Source organism: Canis lupus, chromosome 9 (assembly GCF_011100685.1).
Source record: "Canis lupus familiaris isolate Mischka breed German Shepherd chromosome 9, alternate assembly UU_Cfam_GSD_1.0, whole genome shotgun sequence".
NCBI classification, from domain to species: Eukaryota; Metazoa; Chordata; class Mammalia; order Carnivora; family Canidae; genus Canis; species Canis lupus.
Genome location: NC_049230.1, coordinates 10,439,383 through 10,460,570, shown reverse-complemented (window position 1 = coordinate 10,460,570; position 21,188 = coordinate 10,439,383). Strand labels below are relative to the sequence as shown.

Sequence of the window (21,188 nt, the reverse complement as noted above, 5' to 3'; positions counted from 1 at the left end):
TTTGGCGTGGCCTCCCTGTCTCTCTCACTTTCATTTTTAAATAAGCAGTGTGACCTACATTCTGAAAAAAAAAAAAAAAAAAAAGAAGAAAAAGAAAAAGAAAAAAAAAACTTTGGGCACCACATACAGAACACAAGGAGGGATGATGACACACACACACAAAACAGACAGGGAGGTGCTTGGCAAATTCTCTGCAGAAGTTCTCTGGGATATGAGCTCTTTGCAAATGAAAGCTGGTAACTGAGACTCAGTTCAGATGAATATGTGGGCAAGAGAGAGCAAGCAAGGCCTCCATTTTCCTGAAAAGGCAAAATCCAAGTGTTGCCTGGCACTATCATTGGTCTGTCTGTCTTGCTTTGGAGCTTTTCTTGAGTGGAAAAAAAACCCTTAGGATCAGCAGAATCGTAAGTTCTTGCATAGAGCCTACTTTTCTAAAACAACTTAACACAATCCTCCTATGACTGTGTGGCTGGGTTATGACATTTGGCTGAGGGCAAGCAGCATCCGTCCCATCAGGTCATCCCTGTGTTCCCTTCCCTGGGAGCGGCCACGCCTGTGGTTTGGGATCTTTTGTACAGAGTCAGGATATTTAAGTAGACATGGCTGGACGTTCTGAAGTTCAATAGATTCTTAGTTGCTGAATACCTAGCAAGGGAAAAAAAAACTTTAAATAAACTACTGCCTTTTGCTGTTTGGTCTCATTGATTTATGCTATTTTATAAATACCGCAAAGTAAAAGAATACTCTATCTAGAGGCTATCTGTCATCCCAAGAAAAAAGCAGCTGGATTGAGATGAAGGGTCCTCTAAATTAAAAAGGCAACCTGATCTGGCCCTTGATGCAAACTTTGGAGCCTCTGCAGGCTGCAGAGAAACAGGTTAATCACTTAAAGTTTTCAGCAAGCCCAGTGGATGAAAACCCAAACAGACGAAGCCTTGCTAAGTTACACGGCCAAGGGACGCTTTGTCTCTATGCTATCATTTGCCACCAGGGCCTATAAAACATCCTTAATCACTATCTAAGTAACTTAAACTTGAGACAGAAAGATCCCCAAGAGGTTTCGACCCTGTGAAAACTCCTTTACAGAAAGTTATCACAAGTTCCACATCAAATACTTCAGTCACATGCACTGTGGGTAAAGGCTCTTTGTTTGAATTAGAAGCACACATTGGAGATCGATTATTTATTCTGGGACTTGTTGATCCCATCTGATACCAGCTTGCGTGGGGAAGGGAGGCCAGCAGCAGGGGACAGGTTAAGGACAGAGCTAGCCTCTGCCAGCTGCCAGTTCCAGAACCAAAGACTTTGCGGACATCAGAGAGGTAGGTATCAGTTCATTTAACTCGGATTCTATTTTATGTATGAGGAAACCTCCAACATTTTAAAATTTTTATTGATTTCATTTTTAAAAAAAGATTTTATTTATTCATGAGAGACACAGAGGGAGAGAGGCAGAGATGTAGGCAAAGGGAGAAGGAGCCTCCCTGCGGGGAGCCTGATGCGGGACTCGATCCCAGGGCCCTCAGATCACGACCTGAGCCAAAGGCAGATGCTCAACCACTGAGCCACACGGGCATGGGAAATCTCCAACTTTTGAGAGGTTACCTGCCCACAGAGACACGGCCGTGGAGAGGCGGCCAAGGAAGAAAACCTAACTATGGATGCCCAGGGCTCTTTTGAACAGGCGATGAGTGCTTCTGACCCTGTTTTCATTCTGTTATCATGAGATGGGAAAAGCGATCATTTCAAGGCCCTTGGTCAGATAGAAGCCCATTCATTATTCTCTAGAAGTGCTTCTTCTGAACTGAACTGTTAATTGGTCATTGATTATTTAGACTGGAGAGTGAGCAAGGGAAAAAAAAAATGTGGGAAACAGCACAGTAAGAGCCACGATGAGTGAGGATAATCTTCTCCAAGAATCAAACAAAAATGATTGTATTAAAAAAGGCTTCCCGCCCCTCTACCCCGCCTTTTCAGGGCAATGCTAATGCACAGTGGGGCATACCCCTGGGCACTAATCCACTGTCACCAGTGTCACCAGGCCTTTTGCCTTGGAAGCAAGAACATTTAGTCTGCTAGCAGGGTGTTGTTTAGAGAATAAACACAATGTGGAGTGGGATCCTTCATCCATTAAATGGACACTGTGGTTTTTGAGGCAGGACCTACAAGGAAAGGGGGTCACCCTGAGAGAGTTTCATAGACCTGGGCTGACAGCAGTTGCTCATCTTACCAACTGTGCTACTTGGAGCAACCTTGGTAGCATTTTTTATTTTTATTTTTTTTCTTGGAATTTATTCATTTGAAAGAGAGAGAGAGAGAGAGAGCATGAGCGGGGGGGGGGGGGGGGCGAGAAGGAGAAGCAGACTCCCTGCCGAGCAGGGAGCCTGACATGGGCCTCAATCCCAGGACCCTGAGATCATGACCTGAGCCAAAGGCATATGCTTAATGGCCTGAGCCACCCAGGAGCCCCACATTTCTGATTCTCAGTTCCCCAACCCTAGAGTGTTTCTTGCCACATTCAGCTGTCACGAAGAGCGCAGGCTTAAGAACCAGACTGCCTCGGTTTAGGCAAAATTTCTACTATTTTCTTGCTGTGTGACTGTGGACAATTTACCTCAGCTCTCTGGGCCCCAGTTTTCTCAGCTATGGAGCCAGGAAAACAAGAGAACCCACCTCCCTGTTGCTGCAAGGATTAAGTGCACTGACATTTGTAAGATGCTCACAACAGTACCTGGCACGTCACGAGTGCTAATAAAGTGCAGGCTGCCGTGGTCAGCGGCAAACTCTTCATCTCTTACAGTGTTTTGTCGATGAATTCACATTCCTTGGCACTTGATGTTGACTTAAGCCCCTTCTCCCCCCCCCCCCCAAAAAAAAGAAGAAAAAAGAAACAAAAGAAATTAAAAGGAACATTTGGTAGAAGGGATGGAAGTTCTTCCCATCCAAATGTAAACGATTTGTGTACTATTTTGCCCCAACCACTTTGGATTATGTAAACCACACTTCCTCTCCATTGTGTGAGGCATTCAGGATTCGGTAAAATGGTGTTTTGAGAATATGAGAATAAAAATACAGCTCTACTCCTATACACAGAAGGCTTCGTGAGTAGTACCAAACCAAGGAAAAAATCAGACTGCAGATCATACAGGAGGCTGTCCTGTGGAAACTGCCAACTGGGCTTTGCATGCAAGCAGCTTCAGAAGTATTGAACCAAAAAAAAAAAAAAAAAAAAGAAAGAAAGAAAGAAAGAAAGAAAGAAAGAAAGAAAGAAAGAAAGAAAGAAAGAAAGAAAGAAAGAAAGAAAGAAAAGAAAAGAAAAGGAAAAAGAAACTATTGAACCACTCTATGTCATAATATCATGCATTGTATTCAAACTTCTCAACTTGTTCCAGCAAATTAAAGGGCTTCTGGGAGTAGCAGGCTCATTATCCAAAAATGACCCATCCCAACCCAGTCGAGCTGTCACTAACTGAACCTGGAAACCCTGGCTGGCCTAAGATGCGTGGGCCCCGTGGGTCTGCGGAGCACCCGGAAGACTGGGAACCAAGCTTCATGTGCCAGAAGAGAAGTGTGTCAAACTCATCTGGGATGAAGGAAAAATGATCCTTTTTCTCTAATGAACGATGGACGGTAGTAGGATGATTGCGGACTTGAAATCAGACAGGAGTAGGTTCAAATTCCAGCCGTGCCCCTTGCCAGCCATGTGAACAAGGCAATTTTGTAGTCGTCACTGAGTTCGATCCTGCATGAGTATAAATGCAGATAATAGTCTCTATCTTGAGGGCCAACCATGAAGTGTGTACCAGGATGCTCACAGGCACACACACACATGTACCTACATACGTATGTATTTAAAGGCATATACCTATCAGGTACATGGGATCTGCTCAATAAAACTAATATTCCCTGTTTTCCTTCAAAAAATCAGTAATAGTAGATCCTTCCTTCCTTCCCTCCTTCCTTCCTTCCTTCCTTCCTTCCTCCCTTCCTCCCTTCCTTTCTTCCTTTCTTTTTCTTTCTTTCTTTCTTTCTCTTTCTTTCTTTCTTTTTCTTTTCTTTTCTTTTCTTTCTTTTCTTTTCTTTTCTTTTCTTTTTTCTTTCTTCTTTCTTTCTTTCTTTCTTTCTTTCTTTCTTTCTTTCTTTCTTTCTTTCTTTCTTCTTTCTTCTTTCTTTCTTTTTCTTCTTTTTTCCAGAGACAGGGAGTGGAGAGGGGTATATATAGAGAGAGAATCTTAAGCAGGCTCCACACCTAGCATGGAGCCTGATGTGAGGCTCGATCTCACGACCTTGAGATGGTGACCTGAGCAGAAATCAAGAGTTGGAAGTTGAACCCACTGAGCCACCCAGGCACTCCAATTGTAGCATTTTTCAAAGAGATTTGAAAACAAAAACATTATCAGCTGTGGGATAATCATGTATTATCACAATTTTTTTTTTCTAATTAGCTAGGTTTTCATCTTGATGTCTAAAGTCAACTTTCTAGACGTATTCTTTTCCTGACCCCAGGAGTACTTGATTTTAATGCCAGCCCTGCCACAAATTAGCTGTGCCGTTTCAGGGAATTACTCAACCTCCCTGGTCCACTGTTTCTGAGTGTTACGGCAGGGATGTTGCTTTATGTTACTCCATGATTCCTTGTAACCTCAAAATGTGATGATTTTCTCTTCCTCTACTTCTCACCCTGATTCTTTTTCATTTCTTGTTGGCTTTTTATGCTTTTTTTTTTTTATTAGTGTACCTAATTCACTGCAGTCTTCCCTATTCTCATGATTACTGTACTAACTGAATTTTATAAGAAAGGTCTATTTCATGTTATTTTCTGTTTCTTTAAAATTCTTATTTTGGTAGGGGCAGAGGAAGAGGGAGAGAGAGAATCTCAAGTGGGCTCCATGCCGGGCATGGAGCCCGACTCTGGGCTTGATCTCACAACCCTGAGATCATGACCTGAGCCGAAATCAAGAGTCAGACACTTAACAGACTGGGCCACCCAGGCTCCCCAATAAAATTCTTCTTTAATGTGTAACTGTAATGTGCCTTTTTTACTTACTGTGATAATATATGGTCAATTCAGCTACAATAATATTTGTTGAACTTAGTTCTCAGGTCTGACATTACTTTTTCTGAAATAGGATCTAGTGTAAATAGCAAAATTTGAGGAATTTAAAAATGATACACGTCTGATTGTTTTTTAAAAAAAGATAAATTATTACTTCATAATTACAATGGCAGGAAGCAAATAGTGACATGAAAAATGTGGTAACTAAAGTAGAGCATTAGAATTCTCATGAGGGCCACCTAAATTTATGACCAACTCACAAAGGGTATTAAATGTGCTATTAAAATTTGTGAAATGCCAGAACACTTGATCTATGGAAGTTGAGGAAAAAATTTTCAGTGAAGGATGCTACTAACCCTTTGTATTACTACTAAGAGTTGCTTCTTCAGATTGGTGATTTACGTAGTGAAAAACTAAACAACTGCATCTGGTCGGCCTGTGTTATGTTTCCAGTTGGGCAAAAGTGGCCGCTCTTTTTTATCCTCCCAATAACTATAACTGTCTATGATTGCACCTTGTTTCCTATACACTAGTGGTCTGTGATTACCCCAAGCATGAGAAGAGATGGTCTATTCTTAGTATCAAACAATCATAAAATTAAGTGGACGGCACATTGGAATCTCCTGGGTGTTCTTCCCAATATCGTGTCTGGTGTAGGACCAGAGAAAGCATAAATTCCAAATAATGAACCTGAATTTTGTATTCTTATATTACAGATTAATTTTAAAATAGTCACAGAATGACTAAAACTAAATTGAGAACATCATATACATCAAACAATATAAAATTTGGTTTATCCTTCTCCAGACATGTAACTTATTATTTAAGTCATTACTCTTTGTCTTAAAATTTTGGATAATTATTAAACGAAGGATCTACACACCTACTTGTCCTTCCTGGATTTGGGGGTTGGGAAAAAGCAAAATATTGATGATTTTGCAGACAGATGGAAGATGATAAAAAAAATAAATAAAAGCACTTTATCTTTTCACCGAAGGCTAAGATGGTATGTTGGTCTTCTGAAATATCGTACTGATAATAAGACACAGTATTAATAATAACAATTATGTAAAAGCCTCTGGTAATTGCAATTCTATTAGGATGTTGAATATTCTTGGTCACCATTGTGCCACCTTGTGGTCACAAGAGAACACATGTTTTTTCCATGAAGTAAATCGATTAAGTTTTTATTCTCTCCCCACTACTATGGGAGGATATTTGGAAGAATAAGTTGGGAAGCACATTGCCAACAAGGACTGTAAATAAAATATAATGGGCACCACTCAAATTAGAAACTAGCATACAGTGAAAAGCAACAAATGGTATTGGTGTAGGTATGGATTCCATGTACTAGATTTTCCCTCTGCTACCTCAATGTGAATTACATATTTAGAGGATGAGGGGTGCCTGGGTGGTTCAGTCAGTTAAGCATCTGCCTTTGGCTCAGGTCATAATCCCCAGGGTGCGGGGAGGGGGGGCGGGGATTGAGCCCTCTGTGGGGTTCCTTGCTCAGTGGGGAGCCTAGTTCTCCCTCTCTTTCTGTTCCTCCCCAGCTCACTCACTCGCCTGCTCTCTCTCTTTTGGTCTCTCTTACCTGTGCTCTATCTCTCTCTAATGAATAAATAAAATCTTTAGAAAAAAGAAGATGGGGGCACCTGGGTGCCTCAGTGGTTGAGCAGACATCTGCCTTTCACTCAGGTCGTGATCCCGGAGTTGCCCTAGGGATGGAGTCCCCCATCAGGTTTCCCACAGGGAGCCTGCTTCTCTCTCTGCCTATGTCTCTGCCTCTCTCTGTGTGTCTCTCATGAATAAATGAGTAAAATCTTTTTTTTTTTTTTTTAAATGAAGTTGAAGTTCATGTAGGTTGCCATTCTTGATTTGCAAACATAGACATGGAAGTCTGGATCATGACCATTGAGAATCTAATTATTAATTCAGCAATCTATTTATAGTAAAAGAAAGCAATCAAAATTTAGGTATCAATCACCAATACTAGATTAGAATGACTACTTTAATGCATATATAGGAACAGTTTAAAAAATACAGTTTTTATAGTGAGTATTTGCTTTGTAAATATATTACAACTTCGTAAGTTTTACGCTTTTCAAAGAATTGTGTTATTTGTTTAAATGATTTTTTTTTTTTAATTTCTAAATCCCACTAGGTCAGCATCCAGATGTGAAGAACAGAGAAAGACAGGATTGGCCACCATCCCACAGAGTACTTGTCTACTAGGGACGAAATAATATATTTTGTACCAAATTCAGAAATGTAACGGCCACTGATTTATATTCTCATTGCTTGTTTGATCAAGGCTACAGCTTTTATCAAGGATGAAACTATTAGAAAAAAATGAAGTTCCAAAAATCTCTCATTATAAGTAGTGGGTGTGTAGAGAATGAGAGAGAGAGAGAGAGAGAGAAAGAGAGAGACAGAGACAGAACCAGTTTAACAAATTCTCACAGATGCATTACTGGGCTAACACACTGGTCTTCGTTTTCTCTTCATCTGACTCTTGGTCTCTTATATCTCTGTCTTCTTTTTACCTATCAATTTCCTATTTCAATCTCTGATTCTCATTCTCTGTATGGTAGTCTTTCCACACCTCTCTTTCTCTGTTACATTTTCTCATTTAATTTAGACTGAAATCCAGGTCTTCTGGCCTAGATTTGAGTCCCAGCTCTGTGGATTTCTAGCGGTGTGCCCTTGCACAAAGTACTCAAACTCTGCTTCCTTATCTGTTAAATAGGGGTAAAAGTACTTACCTCCCACAACTGTTGTGACAACTGAATGACTCATTGCATGCAAAAGCACGTAAGACCATACTTAGCACAGAGTACATGGCCAGTGCATGGTAGCCCATCTCTATTTTTATTGTCAGAAAAAAAAAGTATCCATTCTTAATATTCAAGTCCATGTCATCGTGTTCCAATACTGCCTCACTTAGAGGTATGATGTCACTGTAAATTAGAGATGTAGCTCATAGAATGTTAAAACAGAAATATCTCCCATGTACCTCTTCTCACAACTGTATCAATAAAATGCTAAATCAGGAAATGCCCCGCCTAGACTCATGCAGTTATTAAGTAGAAGAACCCAAAATGATCTCTATCTTATTATGAACAATAATCCTCATTCTAAACCGTGGCTTTATTTTTTGACTCGTTTTACTTTTTCCTTCTCTCCTTGCCTCTCTTTCTTTATTTCTTATCTATCATTTTTAATCTATCCCCTAGCTATTATCACCCAGTTATTATCTATCTATCTATCTATCTATCTATCTATCTATCTATCTATCTACCTATCATTATTTATCTACCATTACTTGTCTATCATCTATCATTATCTAGTATCTATCTTTCTATCTACCTACCTATCTAGTATCTGTCTATTCATCTATCATCCATCTATTTATTTGCCAGGGCTAGAATTAATACAGTCAGTGAGATAAAAATCTTCCATTGCAATACCTCATTTTTCTAACACTCACTAATTCATATATTCATATATTAACACCTACCTCATATCTGGTCACTCATAGATATTGTGAAGGTAAAATGAACTAAACAGAAAGAAAATGATATTTCTAGGAACTTATAGTCTAGTAGTAGAGACAAAGGTAAAATGAACAAATGACAAACAAACCAAACATAATGTAATGCCAGGCACAATAAATTGCTATGGAAAAAAAAAAAAAGTAAAGGAATATACCTGTGCAGAGAGGGATGGGTGCCATTTTAGGTAGAGTAGTCAAAGAAGGCCTCTCAGTGGAGGTAACAATTGCCCAGAAATCTAGAAGAGGGAAAGTAAACCATGTGGCTATCTGGGGAAACAGAGTTCCAAGCCAGTGCAGAAGCCTTGAAGCAGAAACAAGTTTGAGAGCTGGGGGAGAAGCAAAAACTTAAGAGTTCAGTTTTGACCACGATGCATCTCAAGTGCCTATTGGATGTACCCAAGCAGAGAAAACAGTAGGGCGTTGTGTATGTGGGTTTGGAGCTGGGGGAGGTCAGACCTGAGCATGGAAAGTTGGAAGCCCTCTCCATAGATAGGTCTATAAAAGTACAGGTTTGCAAGCGGTCGCTCAGAGAACTGAGTGGGATTGCGGGGTGGGGGTGGGGGGCAGCAGGGAGGGGCAGTAGGGGAGGAGACAGTATGATCCAAGAGCCAGGGGCATTGCAGTATGGTGGGTTGAAGCTCATGAAGTCATTAAAGGGAGACAAGAAGAAGCTGCCTTGTGAGGGAGGAGAAAAGAGAGATGAGTGGTTACTTAGCCAAGTAAAAAAAGTGAGCAAATGATTGACTGTCAAATACTTCTTGGAGGTCAAATGGGAGGAAACAGAGTTGATGGGGGGGGGGGGTGGTAAGAATGCCTGGGGGGTGTGGCCAACTCAAGGGGATTCAATGGAGAATTTGGTTTGAGAAGACAGGAACATCTTCTGAAACGTTTTGATAAAAAGGGGAGGAGATAAATGAAGTTAACAGCTGGAGAAAGGGATAGGGTCAAGGGAAGCTTCCCCCCCCCCCTTTTTTTTAAATTTCCTTCTTTGTATTTTTCTTTCTTTTGTTAGTGGGAGGTAGTTCAGCATGTTTATGAGCAGATGGGAATGATCCCATAGAGAGGAAAAAATAGACAATGTAGGAGACAGGGGATAAATAAAGAAGAGGCCTTGAATAGATGAGCAGGGATGGCGCCCAGTCTACAAGTGGAGGGAGGGGGACACCCCAGCCCCAGCAGACACGAGAGGGAGGGCAGCATACCCAGGTGGGGATGACCATGTGGATGCGTGCAGGAACCTGAAGGGTGAAGAGGTATCCTTCTCTCTGCTGCCATTTCTCTCAGTGTGATGAGGAGCAAGGGAGTCAGCCAAGAATGAAGCGTATGTTGGAGGTTTGGGTGGAGCTGGAAATGGCTCAGGACTCCTCTCAGAGCCCAGGAGTGTGAATGGACCAGGAAAATCTAATGGGGTTGTCAGGTGTTCCCAAAGTCCCTCGGAGGCCTGTGACCATGTTTAAAGTCACATCAGCCAGCGGGGCTCTGTTATAACATTTGCCATAAAACTGAATTTACCAAGAATTTACCAATTTTTTAAAAAAAATCCAGATTAAAAAAAAATACACCCAAAAACCCTCTGTCCAACCTCAAAAACCCAGCTTTTGAAATGAGCAAGTGGCACATGCACTCACACAGTTTAATCAAAGGGATAACTAATTTTACCTGTCATGGAAACACGAATTGTGAAGATCTAGAAGGAAATGGCTGGATCACCATTTTGGTTCAGAAAGAACATCTGACCATGTGAATATACTGAAGAGGGAAAAAAAAAAAAAAAAAAAAAAAAGCCTCTGACTCAACGTGCTAGCTCTCCCTCTCTCTGTGTTTGGTCCTAGATTACAACCAACTGTCGAAAGCAAATGTGTAAAGTGTGTTGGGACTCCATCCTGGCCCATGGGTCTGTATAGTATTTCACAAGCTTTTTAGGATGTGGTATTAAAGTGTAGTAAAAGAGGCTGTGTTGAGTACTCGAGCTGCAGAATCAGAGTCTGTTTGAAGCTGGGGTTTTTCTAGAGCTGCGGCCACCTGGCTGCTATGCATTGGTGCTGGAGCTAAAGAGCAATCAACTGAGGGACACAGTTTTTAATCAAACATTTGTTTGTCTTTATGGTAGTTTGACTTTTATTTTTTTCCATCCATGGGTTTGATTTTTTTTTCCCCCATGTATTGCGTATGATGTCAAAACTGGTCTTTCCACTTAAAGTCAGCCCATCCCCTTGTATGTACCCTGGATTGCTATGAATGTCTTCTCCAATGAACTTTTTCCACAACCACTCCTTTTTTTTTTTTTTTTTTTGAGGAGGAGGAGGGATTTGGTGCTGCCTTGGTTTGGGATATTGCTTGACATGCTCTTACAACCAAGTCCTTTTAAATTTGATTTTTTATTTATTTTTTATTTTTTTATAGAGGGGAGAGGTAGAGAGTGTGCATGCATATAGGGGACAGGGAGGGCACGGGAGAGAGAGAAAATCTTAAGCAGGTCCACACTCAGCATGGAGCCACGATGGGGGGCTCGATCTCATGACTCTGAGATCATGATCTGAGCTGAAAATAAGAGTTGGAGGCTTTACTGACTAAGCCACCCAGGTGTCCCTAAATTTCATTTTTGAATTTACTTTTCATGCTTTTAAAATTTGCTATTACAGAGCATGTAGTTAAGTGATGCTAAAATCTAATAAGGTGAATTTCAATCATTCAATAGAAGATAAAAACTAGAGAAGTTGATTTTTCATTGTAAATGTAAAGAAGGAGGGTGATGGATTCAAGTCCAACAATGGGCTTTTCAATGAACACATTAACTATTTGTAAAGCTATGTTGGGCATATATCAGGGCATGGATTTTTGTATTGATCAATGAAAAATGTTCAATGTATACTCCTAAAGGTATTGAAAAAGAGGCATTTATGATGTAAACAAAACTCTGATGCATATTTTGTGGTTGTCATTGTAAATTCAACTGTAATATTTGGATGAGGGTTGTACTTATATTTAGCTTATATTAAAGTTGCTGTTTATTGGGTTGCTACGGTGGATTGGTTGACTATCATAACATATAAATAAGAGAGAGGGTCAAAGGGCAGCCCGGGTGGCTCAGCGATTTAGCGTCGCCTTCAGCCCAGGGCGTGATCCTGGGGATATGGGATCGAGTCCCACGTCGGGCTCACTGCGTGGAGCCTGCTTCTCTGTCTGCCTGTGTCTCTGCCACTTTCTCTCTGTGTCTCTCATGCATAAATAAATCAAATCTTAAGAAAAAAAAAAAGGGAGAGGGTCAGAAAAGCTCGTTAGAATGCTTATTTACAAGTAACTACTAAGGAAACACTCTTGAAAGCAACAAATGCACTATCTTCTTATTTTTTTGTGTTTGCAATGATAGCTGCCATCTAATTAGCTTTTCCGGGAGACTATATGAAGGAAATCCATAATCCTGTAAGAACATTGTGTTGGAAATACAAAACATTATGGTTTTTAAACTCACAATTATTGGCTATGAAGAAAGAAAGGGCTGGTCTTTAGCTTAACATTCTCTGAACTGGAAACTATAATGATAATGATGACAAAATAGTAATAATAGTAACAGCACCTTTATATCAACCTTCAGAGATCAACAGATTAAAGTAACTACGCAAAAACAAACAGAAGAAATATATACTGATGTCATATTGAATGTCACAGGACTGAAACCACCCAGGCCAACGGAGAACTAAGGTAATAACTCATATTTAACTGTGTTTACATCTTAATCATTCAAATTAAATATGACTCTCAGAGGACTTACATTCATGCGGAAGTTTTAAAAAGAGATTATAACAATTTTATTTCTCATAGAGGAAGTTAAGAGGCCCAATAATATAAGGTAAAATTTCTGCCATTTTACTTTGGCCAAAGAGATCACAGAAAAATAACTTTGGACAGAATCGTAAGAAAAATCTTGTTCAACCCCCTCTTCCAAGTTCATACAATAAAAACAGGATAAAATAAGATTTTTTATCCACGGATTGATTTTTATCCATGGATTTTTGATGAATAATATTTAACCCCAAAGATCACTAACATCCCTTTTTAAAAAATAAAAAAGAATTAAACTAAATATAAAGGATTGAGGGAATCTTATAATGTTTGAGAGAATTAGCATCATCATTACCATCTCACTAGAGTAGATTCTGAAAACTCAAAATTCCATCTGAAAACTCAGGATTCTGAAATCAGTGGGCTGGCTTTATTTCTTTTTGATGTTTGATGAATTTTCTTCCTACAATTTCTCAGGATATACAACAATTTATTAGTTTTTAAATCCCATGGGGATCACATTTGATTTTTCTCCCTGTTGCGTTTTTCTTTAATTGATTCCTGTAGGCTATTCTGAAATTTTTCTCCATGCAACATGTTGAATGGCTAATTGTTCTCTATGGAAGCACAGCTGTTATGCTACTATTTAATTGGGTTACGAAAAATTAATGTCAGGTGACAAACCTATCAGGCACAAGCTCACTGGAAATCACTACTTTAAAGGAAGATTTTCACATTAGAATCTGGTTTTCGGGGTCAGTCTGTGGGTTTAGCATTTCATATTATTAACAGTGTGATGACAAACCAGAGACAGGAGAGTTAATGATAGGATGTGTTCCCGTCTCTCTCCTTGTAAAGGAAATATTCAAATACGCAGAAGGCCAAAGCTCTATTTATTTAATATTGAGTTTCTGATATTGCAATAAACAAACAAGGTAACTCTTACAAAATACGATTAAATGAGGCTTACAGTCGTGACTAGTTTTGTGTAGGGAGAAAAGACCAAACTCCTATTAATTAATTATTAATTAATTTCTTAGAATTGCATCCCAAAATACTGGAAACAAGTCTTGATGATGTTGTACTTCTGTTCCTTGAAGGAATTGACCAGTATTTGCCTTCTGTGAGGCAGGGTTGGTAAAAGGTGCATGCTGAATTATGTTTAAAATGTGCATTCTGGTTTTTATTTTTTCTTGTGAAACCCAGGGAGGAAATTTCCCCTAGCCTCACCAGTGAACTTACATTGATTTAGAACTATTTCTGCATTCACTCATTTAACAGCTAAAGAACAAGAGATTATATAAATGACTTAGTTGTGCTTCTAGACAGATATAATATTTTTTTCCCTAATGAGTACAGAAATATGATTGCAAAGTCTGTGTGAACTGGAAGAGCATTTAACCAGTATTATTTGTAGTTACCTCAGCAAATGAAAGATCAAAATGCTGTCTTGGTCTTAACAAAGAAGACAAACTTCTAATAAAAAGGAATGGCATCTTCATTTTAGTCTTAAAATTATACGGTGTATTAGGTTTTTTTCTTTATTACGAAATAGTAAGTATTTGGATAAAAATGAGAAAATGCCAATACACAGTTACAAGAAAATAAAAATAAGTTATAATCACATCTACTAGGTCATTGTTAAATTTTATATCGGGAGGCACCCAGCATATGGTCTGCAGAGAGCCCATCTTTTTACATGTAAGAGAAATAGGCCTATATTTTTTGATATATTGATATTCTGAATTTTTCTATTGCAGGAACTCCAACAAATCTGAATTGCATAACAATTTTGGCCTATTTTGTTTATCATGGATTATTTTGCATTATATCATATTTTTTAAAAAATATGCATTTAAACTATTACTTATCTTGATTCCTGGTTTTTTGTTTTTATTTTTGCAATTCTTAAAGTTCATACTTGAGGTGTGTAGTGCCTTCTTTACCACATCCAAATCCTAGCGCTGAAGACAAATATAGAAAGAGGTTTAGATTCAGAAACTGATTTAAACTTAAAGATTTTCTTTTCTCAAAGAAATGGAATCATATGATACAATCTGCATTCAAAATTCAGAGTCCTTAAACATTTTCCAGGATGCAATTTCTTTTTTCTAATATAATATATTTTCTTCTATTATTTATTTTTAAGATATTTTTCAATCACTAAATACTCTTATATGCAACACTTAATGATTGCTAATGAGATCAAATTCAACATTTGTTGAGTTGAAGCAACTCAAAGTGAAATACTTGTCTGATAGTTTCACAGACTCTCAGGTCCCTTATGTATCTGTGAGCATAAAACAGGCTATCTATGGATTTGTAAAAATCAATCTCCATAGAATCAATTTTGACATTTACTAATTTTTAAATTATTTATATTATTTTTTAAAAGATTTTTTAAATTTATTTGAGAGACATTGAGAGTGAAAGAGAGTCTAGAGGGAGAGGCAGAGGCAGAGGGAGAATCAGACTTCCCACTGAGCAGGGAGCCTGGTGCGGGACTCGATCACAGGACCCGGAGATTATGACCTGAGCTGAAGGCAGACACTTAACCAACTGAGCCACCCAAGTGCTCCTAAGGATTTATATTAAGAGTAACCTTAATTTTATTTTGTGAGCCTACTTGAAAGACACTTAATTTTGACAAGTAAGTGAATCTGATCAAAATATCGAATAAACTAAATATTAGTTTAGACAGAAAACACTTATTGTTTGAATATACATTTTATAATCCATATATAGCTAATCCTAAAAATAAACCTATGAGCATTTTCTTTCCTTTTAAAGAAGGAGGTACCCACAGTTAAATAAATGCTACAATTAAATGTATTCAGTCTGCTAGTAGGAGAGCTGAGGAATGGCTTTTACACCCTTTTTACTCCACTTGGCCTAATGCCCATAGCAGTATTTTGGATCAGTGGTCAGCAAACTTTTTCTGTAAGGGGCCAGAGAGTCAGTATTCTAAGGTTTGTGGGCCACATATGGCCTCTGTGTCTTCTGCTCGACTTTGCTGTCATAGACAATCTGTAAGCAAATGAGCATAGCTATGTTCCAACTGCAACTTTACTAATGAATATAGAAATCTGAATTTTATAAAATATTCAAGTGTGACAAAATATTATTATTTTTTATTTTTTCCCCAACATTTAAGAAATGTAAATCATTCTTAGCTCAGGAGCTATATAGATGGTGAGCCAGATTTGGCCTGTGGGCTGCAGCTTGCAGATCCCCTGGTCCAGAACAGTCAGTGGAAAGGGTGACCTCCTTGATTTAAAATCTCAGGAAGTCCCTGATTTCAGAAGAAAAGTTTTCATTTTTCTATGGGTCTTGTAATAGAGGGACATTTGCATATGATGTATCAATCATATATCTTTGCTCTGGTTCGTTTTCTTGATGTACATACTCTCCCATCAAAATCCTCAATCCTGTATTGTTTTCATGAACAAAATAAAGGGCATTTTAAAATAAAATTCTACCCAAGGAGGGGAGCCTGGGTGGCTCAGTCAGTTGAGTATCTGCCTTCTGCTCAGGTCATGATCCCAGGTTCCTGGGATGGAGCCCCACAACCCTCATGGCATTGGGCTCTCTGCTCAGCAGGGAGCCTGCTTCTCCCTCTCCTTCTATTTATTGCTCCACCTGCTTCTGCTTGCTCGCACTCTCTCTCTCTCTCTGTCAAATAAATGAATAAAATCTTTAAAAAAATTCCACAAGGAATCAAGTTTTTTGAAAAAAATGATATTTAGGGGGAAAAAATCTCCCAGTAACGCTATCTCAAAATGTCTCATTTGTTTTCTTCCCAGGTTGTTACATTTTTCATTGTAATTGAGCCCTTCATTAGGTACTTCTAACAATTTACTGTATGGAAAACTCCCCAAGACCACCTCTTCCAGATATGTGCCCATCTAGATATTTGAGTTCCATTGCCAAGAAGCATCATAAAGGTTTTCCTCGAGACATTTGTGTACAAATCCCAAAGGAGGAGGAGGAGAGGGGAGGAAGAGAACAGAGTGACATGGGGAGGACCTGTCCCAAGCAGCTGCTGCTGGCCCGTCTAGTATCCGGGGGCTCCACAGGCAAACACAAGGCCACCCAGATGCAGCCATGGCCAAGTGCAAAAGTGCAACATCTCCCATCAGTGTGACAACTGATGTCCCTGCCTTCCAGCTGATGGAAAATTCCTGGAGAAAGGGAAAAAAGGAAAGGAGCCTGTTGGGATGGGGAAGGGGCGGGGTTGAGTTAGGGATCTGAGTGGTGCAGGTTAGTTCCGCCCACTTTCAATCACCCTCACCTGGACCCTCTATAGAGAGCTCAGGTAGAGAAGCTTCCACTGCAGGATGAGGACCCAGAGGACTGCAGCATGTAGCTCATTCACTCTTTGGAGCATTTGATCTCAGATATCTCTAAAGGAAAGAAAACAAATGCATGCTCCCTGTTTTTCTCCAGGACCATTTTTTGTTTGTTTGTTTTGTTTTTAAACTTAAGCCACTGCTGTGGCTTTTCTCTGCTCAGGATTCTTTCTGAAGCCAAGTCCTTTGGCTGTTGAAACCATGCATCTTCCTCACACTTAGGTTAAGATCAGGACAAAACAGTCCTAATTCTAGAACGTGTCAGCCAGAATCAGACCATCACAAACCAATCACCCAAGACTGCTCCCTGCTCCCAATACTTGAGATTATTTTTCCATGATGTAATAAACCTTTTAGATCCTCTTGAAAGAAAAATCACCAGCAAGTACATCTCTCTGCCTAGAGATCCTTGCGAACCAGAAAGTTGTTGAAAAGGTTTTTCAGACCAGAAGCATTAGTTATGGATGTTGTCATTGTTGTTCCTTGCAAGGAAGAGAATAAAAGTGTAATCATACTAGGTCATGTGTAAGTTTATGCTGTTTTTACTGGCTCTTAACCCTTTTCCTTCCAGGAATTGTTAAGTTCCTTTGCAGTGATAGATCAGTTCTTGGGTACATTCTCACCAAGGGTGACCGTTTGACGGTAAGGTCCCTCAGTAGACCAACAGAATAGAAGTCGGGTCACATAACGGACTCCCTGGAAATTACGTAAGAGAAATAAATACCCTGGTATTTGCCCAGAGAGGAAATTAGGAAATTCACTTCGAGCATGAACTCATAGACTCTCTCAAACTCTCCTGTGAGAAAAAGTCTTCTTGGTCTGAGGGGGTCTTCAGTGGAGTTGGGGGGGCTTGTAGGAGAGACCTCCAGTCCCTATGTTGCTTGCAACAGGGCTGCAGGGCAGGCTGCCTTCCTTGCCGTGGAGACTCCGAAGAGGGTTCAGGAGACAGGAGAAAGAACAGGACACCTGTCTGTGGCAGGAAGGGGGGGGGTGGGTTCCTTTTTTCCCCTGTTCTTTCTTTCATTTTTGGGCTTTGTGTCATGGCCTTCAAGTCAATTTACAGAGAAATGCTTGTGGGAAAAAAAAAAAAAACAATTTCAAAAACGGTTTTTATATTTTATTTTTATTTTATGCCGACTGGACTATTTTGCCTGCAGGGTATGGGTTGGTTTTATATTAAGTGTGCTTGATGCTTTTCCGGCAAGTTGCTTTGATAGGCTGTGCTTTTGTAATGGAGCCTGTGGAGCTGGAATCATGCAGATCCTGAACTGCATTTCCGAAGATGAATCAAATGCTGAATAATGTTAATAATATAATTATAAGTGCTCTGCCTGGATCACTGGCTATGTCTGAGTCCCCTTTTCTTGTAGGATTTGAAATAACGTGTGGATCGTGGAGAGGAAAAATGAACCAAGGCGAGCAATGCATGAGGAAAGAAGATAGAACAAAGAAAAGAGTGAATTAATATCTGTGCTTAATTCACTTAGGGAAGAGCACCGATTCATTGTGAGCCCAGGATTAAGGAGACTTGCAGACGTTTCCATTATACTGCCTGGATTTTGACATTATGGATACGGCACTGGTGACAAAGTCTTTTGTGCTAAATGATGCTTTGACCAAGTAGATGTTCAGATAATCTCTGCCAGGATGTACAAATCACACTTTTACCGTGTGCTACTCCAAGGGAAGAACTGCTTATGTTATGTGTACTTAGCTAGCATTTTGCAGAAAGATTAAAGTGGTGTAGCCTCAGAGCTTTATAGATTATTCTATTTTTGGAAAATACTGACAGAGTCACCACTATCTGATTTGAAAGTTTCATATTTTAATGCATCAGAAATATGTGTGCAATGGGTGAGTAGATAATGTTTTAAATTGCAAATTGTAAAATATGAGTGAACTCTTAAACACCATAAAATCAGAATCGTGAACGCAAGTTGCCGAGAAATTGGAGACTCAAAGCTGACTACAGCTCTTTTGTCACAACTAAGTAACTACAAATCAAACTTGAACCATCTTCAACGTCTTGTGAGGTTTTCAGATATGACACCATGAGGTCAAGAGATAGAACTCTGTGTGCGTGTGCATTTTCACTTTTATGCACTTTGAGTTTGCTTTGTGCCAACTAATTTATTAGGTACATCCCTTCTTTCTTAATCCAGTACTAAGGAGGCACTATATTTTTATATAAAAATAATAGGCATTAAGAACAATAGCTTTGGGTTTTAACCTTTGCCCAAGCGGGAAATACCTCATTAGTTTTCAAGAATTTTTCTTTTTGGAAAGCATTACTGCATGTGTTAACACGTATAAGTGGTTTAATATCAGTTAGTTGGAAAGCTAGCTCTCTTAGTTGATTTTTTTTCCAAGTTGACTTCACAGGTACAGTAAGGGGTCTTTGTATTTCGGTTTACATGCAGGAAGATGACAATGAGGTGACAAGAAGGCATTATTTATAGCATCAGTTCCTGGCCTGCTAAAATTTGGCAATTCAGTTATGCCAACCACATAAAGGGATAGATTTAGCATAAATACAAGTCTTAAAATGAGATCTTCTTTGCTGACAAGAAGATCAGAAGCTGCAACACTGTGACCACTGTGACAGAATTTAAGTCTGTGAAATAAATTCAGAGTTTCTCTGTTGCTAATCATAGAAACAATTTTCTGAAATGCTTCTTTACAGTAATCATTCCTTTGAATTTCTTTAACATTTAGAATGGACTGGATGAAGCTCAGATCCAAGTGGAGGAGAAGAAATATCTGGATTTGATCCCAATTAGTACATTAAAATACCCAAGTAAGCACCTATAAAATGGGTACTAACATAACTTGGGTTTTCTTTTTAATAATCATATAATGTTATTAATGCTATTTTTCCTGTTATCGTGAGTCATTAATGTTATCGGTGACAATGAGGTATAGCATTTTATTTCTGCATAGTTATAACACAAGTTGTCTGTAATTTATACATAAGGCTTTGAATGTGAAAAGATAAATTTACCAAGGACCAATGAAGGTTCTTATACCTGCAGAACACAAGTCAATGAAGGAGGAAACCATCAGTCATCTCCTCCGATACTGACCAAATTTATTTTTAAAATGGAAGAGAGTCTCTCACAGTGAAGCCTCAGAATTAAGTCAAACGTTTGGAAGTAAGGTCTTGTATGAGGAGTGCTGGGCCAAATTTTATATATTACAGTCAGCGTAGGAATAATTTGGGGGGGGGGGGATTAGTCACTGGCTGTGAAAATTATCAGCCTTATTCTATGATTTCTAGATTTGTCTGAGCACCGATGTCATGAAAAGTTGTACTCTGCAGAAAGCAGAGGAAGGAATGAGCAGGCTTAGAGGCTGTATCAACAGCTTCCACTCACATGAGGAGCTTCCCTGTGACAGAATTTCTCTATTTCCTTATAAATTAAAATTGGGATTTGGGAAATCATATGAAGAGAAATCCAGAAGCCAAGATCACATGGGAGGACTCCAGCCAGAGGCAACGGAGAGAAATGACAATCAGATCAGTGTCCTAACAGTCCTGCTCACATCTTTTAGCCCTGCATTCACTCATCTGCAGATTGCCCCCTCTCTAAAGAATAGAGTGTCACTCCTCCTGCTTGTCTAAAGAGTCTAAAATCTGGCCCAAATTTGATGTTCAGTTCTAAAATCTCTTTATTCATGAATGTATTCAAATGCTGACCATCACCAGGAAAATCCACTCTGCTTTTCTCCCTCTAACACCAACCCATACTTCGACACAGCTATAAAATGTTCCCAAACTCCTCAGATACTTACCTCTTCGTTTATGATTTTCGCACTTAAGCAGGCACTGCAACAGATTGCTATGTTATTTAAAGGCTTATTACATATAAATATCTCTTGAATACATCTTACTTCCCCAATTAAGTTATTCTATTTATTAACCTCATCATCATTAGTAGCAGCAAGAGCTAGTGTAAATAATTCCACCGCCTAAGTGTTCATTATGTAGCAAGCATTTTTTTTATTGTATTATTTCTAATCCCTATAACAGACTTTTACAGCTAGCTGGATCAATGTCACAAACACATATCAGGCTGACCCAAAGCCCAAACTCTCCCCACTGTGCAATGCCGTCACCACTGTCAAGATCACATAACTTAGAACATCCTTGAAATTCAGTGCATCAGGATTTCACTTGAAAGAAGGCAATAAAAAAAAAAGTTTCAGGAGATCACACCCTTTGACCTAGTAATTCCACATTTGGAAACCTAACAAAACAGTAGGAGATGAAGATAAACAATCTACAAAAGGAGTTAATGTATCTTTATACAAATATAAACCAAAAATGAATAGAAAGGTATCAGAATAGGTGATGATTCATCAAAGTTTGGCTCACAAATACATATAAACATGAAAACATATGCCTTCAAATGAATTTTAATTGCATGACAAATATTTAAATATA

General features: G+C 39.0%; 1 protein-coding gene across 1 annotated transcript in view; it reads right to left on the bottom strand.

Annotated features, from left to right (window-relative positions):
* Window positions 1-3,342: 3,342 nt before the first annotated feature.
* The window catches only part of LOC102157045 (SH3-containing GRB2-like protein 3-interacting protein 1), a 23,732-nt gene continuing 5,886 nt past the window's right edge, over window positions 3,343-21,188 (bottom strand). The window contains exons 3-4 of the mRNA XM_038549493.1: window positions 8,768-8,848; window positions 3,343-3,742 (exon numbers count right to left, since the gene is read on the bottom strand). Of these exons, the coding sequence (XP_038405421.1) occupies window positions 3,657-3,742; window positions 8,768-8,848 (167 nt within the window). The 3' untranslated portion in view covers window positions 3,343-3,656. The remainder of the gene's footprint in view (window positions 3,743-8,767; window positions 8,849-21,188) is intronic.